This window comes from Manacus candei, unplaced genomic scaffold (assembly GCF_025592945.1).
Source record: "Manacus candei isolate 608988 ecotype Guabito, Panama unplaced genomic scaffold, ASM2559294v1 h1tg000057l, whole genome shotgun sequence".
NCBI classification, from domain to species: domain Eukaryota; kingdom Metazoa; phylum Chordata; class Aves; order Passeriformes; family Pipridae; genus Manacus; species Manacus candei.
The window spans coordinates 8,796,501-8,802,500 of NW_026138105.1; the positions used below are offsets into that span (position 1 = coordinate 8,796,501).

Consider the following 6,000-nt stretch of genomic DNA (forward strand, 5'->3'; position numbering starts at 1 on the left):
TGTTTATTAAGATATGTTTTGATGTGTTTAAAATTCTGTAATTCAGAGTAAAGAAAAATTACTTTTCATGTGTCTCTGAAACGAGATCATCTAGTTCCTGGTGAAAAGGACATGACACTGAAGCTGTTGTTAAAATATACAATTATTTTCCCCCCTTCCCCTGCTCCTCCTTAGGTGTTTTAGGAAATCAGTTGGGCAGAGGGGGCTGGAACTGGGGGCTGAGACCTGTGCTGGTGTTACTGGGGGTTGGGTTTTTGATTCATGAATCTGGGACGTGGCTCCCTTTTCCCCCTTGGAATGTTGCCTGTAACTGTAGTTAATGTGCATTGAGAGAAGGGAAAATTCACATTTCCTTTGTGATTTCTGCTTCAGAGAGAAAACGATTCCTGCAAAGAAATTTCAAAGGGAACTTGAAGTATATTGGTTTAAAGACTGATTAATCATTAATGTGATGGGTAAAGGCATTGCTGAGGTGGAAGGTGGCTGAGCACTTTGTATCCCTGCCCAGTGCCTGGTGTTGGACAGTGGGATTGGGGGGCAAACACTGTAAAATCTGCATCCCAAGCTGCTGCTTTGCCACATCTTCGAGTCTTGTAATAACACCACAATAAAACAGAGTTAACAAGTTGCTTCCTTGAGATTTTTGCTCTTTGAGTTGAAGTGAAAGATAATTAGGAGGTTATAGTTAATTGGTAAAAAAATTTAAAAGGCTCCAGGGTATCCTCTTCACGTAATACCTAATGAATTTGAATGAAATATCTCTCTGAATACCCATTTAGCCTACTACAGCTGCTGCTCCAGACAATAAACTGAAACACTGATACAGAATTGACAGAAAAATCAGTATTCCCTCGCACTTAACTGAACTTGTGCTGAAATTGGTTTCGGGATTTCATTTATTTAAAGAATTATAGTGATGATAAGTTGTTTAAAAATAGTTGTTTTTCTTTCAGGAAAAGTACACGTAGGCAATTTACCTGAGTCATTGCCTTACCGTTAGCAGTAGCAGGTTATAGTGTAGGATTTATATGAATTAATGACCTAAATTAAACTCCTGGTATGTTTGTGGCGGAGGGAGCCGGCGGGAGGGGCTGGAGTGAGATTCCCAGATGGATTAATTAAACTGGACTCGGCCCTCTGCTGGCTTGTGCTGGGAAAGCACGACCAGTGACCCAAATTGAGCAATTTCAGTGTGTGATTTTTTAGCATTTTGGGAGTCTGAGAGCATTAAAATACACTGAAACTTACCTGACAACTGTCTGTCACTAAAGCTTTGGGTAGTTTGTCTAATTTGAGAATGACAATTTCTCCTTTTCTTTCCTCTCCCCAGTTTTCTAGACAAGATTGACATAGTCAAGCAGAACGAGTACACCCCGTCTGACCAGGTACGTTAAGAAATTACACCATTTATCTGCCCCCACCCCGGCTTTGGGGACAACTGTCTCATTTTATAATTTCCATTTGTGGCACTAACACAGGTGTTGCCATGCACTGTGTATGCTTAGTGTTCCAGTAAAAATTACTTTGTTGTTTGGATTATGTTTATACGCAGAAATGCCTGTGAAATCTGACTTACAAGACTTACATCACATTCTGTGTCACTTAAATGCTGTCCCTGGTTTTGCAGTACAGCATCCACTATCAGCATGGAATAAAAGGGGTTTATTTCCATTAAAAAATTACAAAGTATCTGTGTTGAATCAGTGACTTTCCCTTTATGCTGTAGGATCTTCTCAGATGCAGAGTTTTGACATCAGGAATTTTTGAAACCAAGTTTCAGGTGGATAAAGTAAATTTTCAGTAAGTATCCTTATTTTTTCTTTCTATTTTTGGGAGTTTTTATTTTGTTAATACAACGCAGACAAATACCAGGGTAAATTGGAGGGGAGCCTACAGAGTCATTGAGACTTCTGTGTTTCTGAAGTTGATATTTAGCAGAAAGCGAGTATGTTTTGATTTTTCGATTTAGTAGTCTGGCTTGAAAAGGAAAGGCAAATTGGTGTGCAATTTTCTGCTTTTATTTTAAATTGCAAGGAACAAAAGGGTTTAAATCCACTGCCTCTGTGTGCATACGTTGGTGGACTGTTTACCTGTTCAGGTTCTCGTCATCCTTGATTCCTTTTAGCTTCTATGACACAGAAGTCCTAAAATTTCTTACCTTTTCTACTTGAGTTCAGGGAGAGAAAACAAAAATAAAGACACAAACAAACAAACAAACAAAAAATCCCAACACAAAATGTATCCTGACTGGATTTCTGTTTTTTTCCCCAGTATGTTTGATGTTGGAGGGCAACGAGATGAACGCCGGAAATGGATCCAGTGTTTCAATGGTAGGATGAGAATTTCTGTTTGCTTTATAAACCAGTTCTCTGCAAGGTTGTAATGCCCAGTCTGCATTTTCTCACTCTGGGAAAGCCACCATCTTTTCAATGTAGCTTGATAAGGAGTTACCTCAACAGTTGTATGGGTTGGAATTTTTTTTGACATGTGCACTTCTCTAACCGCATAGAACATCTTCAGGGAGAGGGAGAGGAGTTAAAGTTTGATAACTTAAGCTTGTCCATTTTCTTTGGCTTCCCTCTCTTCATTTAATTAGGTTTTTTTGGTGGTGGCTTAGTGCATTATTTGCCAGCTATGTGAGTATAAATTCCAACTATATTCTGTCTTCCATATGAAGGTTTACATATGTACCTGTGCAAAATACAGAACTACAGGATCATTATTATATGCATAAAATCAGAATATCACCTTTTGGCATATAATTGCAGCCACATGGCTATGTCATGGTGCTTCTTTCCAAATCAGCACTGACCCAGTAATGCAGAGTGAGACTGTAGGGAAGATCTGTCTGGTTAGACCTGGTGTCACATATGGTAAGATCTGGAGTCTCTCAACACCAGTGTCCCCATCAGTTTAGTTCAGGTGACAGTGTTTTGAACTCCCACACAGTTGAAATTAGGTAGTTTTGTGTCTGGCCTGAAGTGTGACAGGTACCTTCACTGCAGCTGTTTTTTACTCTGTATCTCTGTTAGGATGTGAAACCTTTCTCCACATGTTTCCTGGAAGCTAGAGGTGGTGGATTTTTTTTTCTCTTTCGTTGTTTGGACAAAATATTGATGAAATTATCCATCTTTTTGTAGAAAAGTTACATTGAGATCTTACAGAACAAATAAAGTAGAAAGCAACTTGGAATTCATGGTATATTGCTGCAGTTACTATCAGAGTATCACCTGAACACTGTGTGTATGTGTGGAACTACTGTGCACTATTTTCTCCTGTGCTATTAATAACAGATTTGTTTGGGTTTTACCTCTGCTCCTTCCTCTTCCTGTTACCTCATGGTCTGACTCATCTCTTCTGCTGCTGATGCCTGAGGTAGATGAGCCTGGAAGTCAGTCACTGTGAAGAGTCTGGAGCAGCACAGCCACACAGAAACACAGAGATGGGATTCTGTGCTCCTGGGAATACCTCCCAGGAAAGAGAGAGACCTCCAAGTATAGCACACTACAGGGGACTGGAGCAATTACCCATGAATTCAACTGTCATTATTACTGTTCACACAGATCACCAGTGCTGTTTGTCCTGAGGTCTTCCCCCAAGGGCCTCCCTGTCCTTTCCTGAAAGTTCCGAGTTGTTCCTGATTTTCTTTACGCATTTTAAATCTTCTTGAAATTCTCCTCTTGGATTTCTTCGGTTTGTCTCTCTTGCTTCAGTTCCTTCCTTTTCTACATTTTCTGTCATTCTTTCAGCTTCTGTTCTGGGGCCTGCCTTGCCTGCCTTTCATGGTCTCTTCACTTTCTTTTTTGATTTGTGGTACTTAGAAAGCTGCCAGCAGCAGCATCCCAGCCTGTCCTCCACATGGAGCTGGAAGTCTGGCAGCCTCTTATAGAACTTTGGGATTCCTGGATGTTTCTCCTGAAGTTTGGTATTAACCAAAGGATATTTCTTGGTTTAGATGTGACTGCTATCATATTTGTGGTGGCGAGCAGTAGCTACAACATGGTTATACGAGAGGACAATCAGACCAATCGGCTCCAAGAAGCACTAAACCTCTTCAAGAGTATCTGGAACAACAGGTCTGTGAATTGAAGTTTTTGTTGCTCATATCACTTAAATTGCTGATCCTGCCCTGCACTACAGTCACAACTTGTGTCTGGGCCTTGCTGGGACAGGGTTCGTTTTCTCTGTAACAGTTCATACGGTGCTGTGGTTTAGATTTTACCCAAACAGTGCTGATAACATACTGATCTAGTAGCTGTTGCTGAGCAGTGTTTGCAGAACATCAAGACTTTCCCTGTTCCTCACTCTGCCCCTGCAGTGAATCCACTGGGGGTGTGCAGTAGTTTGGGAGGGGACACAAGTGGGCAGACCCAAACTGACTGGAGGGATGATCCATACTATGTTAGTAAGAGGCAAAAGAGGGGATTTGGGGAGGTTAGCCAGCTTGCTGGGATTGGTCTGCCTACAGGAGGAGGGGAGTGATTGCCTTTACATCACTTGTTTTGTTTTCTCCTCTCTTCCACTTACCTTTCACTTGTTAAACAGTCATTCCTTATGGCTGAAGTAATTAAAGTAGTGACAGAGCAGTGCCCTGAGCAGTGGATGTGCTCCCCTGGGTGATGGGTTTGGATCAGCACTACAAACCAACCTCAGGGGGTGCACCCCTGGAAATACACCCTCAGGATTCAGGTTTAAAAGTAACCTTTTAAAATTATCTCAGTGTGCTTCATTCTTGTCTCCAGCCCTGGGTTCAGTTTCTGTCTGATCCAGGCTGTGCCTTCTCAAGTGTTCCCATTTTCCACAGGTGGCTACGGACCATTTCAGTAATCCTTTTCCTGAATAAACAAGATTTGCTAGCAGAGAAAGTTTTGGCAGGGAAATCTAAAATTGAAGACTACTTTCCAGAATTTGCTCGCTACACTACACCAGATGATGGTAAGATTTTTAAGTTTTATTTACAATTTATCATTTCTTTGTTAATCACATGTGTAATGTTTCTGGTAGTTTCAGCTAAGACTTGAAAACTCTTAAGTAGATGTAAACTTCATTGTCTTTCAGCCAAACTTTAATGTTTAACTTTTAGGTACTAATAACAAGAGAATCCTGCCTTCTACACATTTAATAGATTAATAATTTCATCCTGACAGATCCTGTGACTTTGGTGTTGACCACAGTCTGACATTTTGGCACTGATGTGTGCTTTGGATTTCCCCTAATTCTACCTGTGGTCATTTCTCTTACCTGCCAAATGACTAGTACTGTAATATTCCTTAGTTCTCCTGAAATCTTGCTGTTTTAAACAATGTTATGGTTTGTCTTATCTCACAGTCAGTTTTGCCAAGTATATTTCTATCAGACATGAGCAGAAAACAGAACAAGTTTAAGATTTTTCGGTGCTATTACCAGAAAACATCTGTTTTAATAAGATACTTATTTTATTGTTAATCAGCAACACCAGAGCCTGGTGAGGATCCCAGAGTTACAAGGGCCAAGTATTTTATTAGAGACGAGTTTCTTGTAAGTATTTCCTTTCTTTTGATATTTCTTACCTGATTCTCCTCAAACCTAAACTCTTGTGCACTTTCTGCTATTGCAAAATGCTGTCACTTCTTGTGTTGTTTATATTTAACATCCACACTGCATAAAACAGTTATGTTGAAGAGCTTTACTGCTGTTTCTCAGCTGCTGTTTGGATATTTGCTTGTTGACACAGTACCTAATTAAATAGCAAAAGAATGGGTGAGAATTAAGAAACCTCAAATAGAATCAAGAATGAAATCCTGCTCTTTTTAATGGGGCCAGATTTTTCTTCCATGCATTATTTCCAGACTAATCAAAAGACGCATCATCTGTCAAATATTAATGTTCTCTTCATATTATCTTTCCCATTACTGGCTAGCTGAAGCTATAATAGACATTATGGGGGGTTTTTTAAATATTGTTACAATCACTTATAATGGTGAGCCTGGCAATCAAATTGTGGACTCATTTTAAAATGGA

The 6,000-nt window shown here is 40.0% G+C and overlaps 1 protein-coding gene across 2 annotated transcripts in view; it reads left to right on the top strand.

Annotated features, from left to right (window-relative positions):
* Window positions 1–6,000, top strand: part of GNAS (GNAS complex locus) — a 139,602-nt gene that overhangs the window by 129,291 nt on the left and 4,311 nt on the right. For both annotated transcript variants that reach the window (XM_051803100.1, XM_051803101.1), the window contains exons 6-11: window positions 1,331–1,385; window positions 1,727–1,800; window positions 2,272–2,330; window positions 3,956–4,076; window positions 4,805–4,935; window positions 5,450–5,517. In XM_051803100.1, the coding sequence (XP_051659060.1) occupies window positions 1,331–1,385; window positions 1,727–1,800; window positions 2,272–2,330; window positions 3,956–4,076; window positions 4,805–4,935; window positions 5,450–5,517 (508 nt within the window). The remainder of the gene's footprint in view (window positions 1–1,330; window positions 1,386–1,726; window positions 1,801–2,271; window positions 2,331–3,955; window positions 4,077–4,804; window positions 4,936–5,449; window positions 5,518–6,000) is intronic.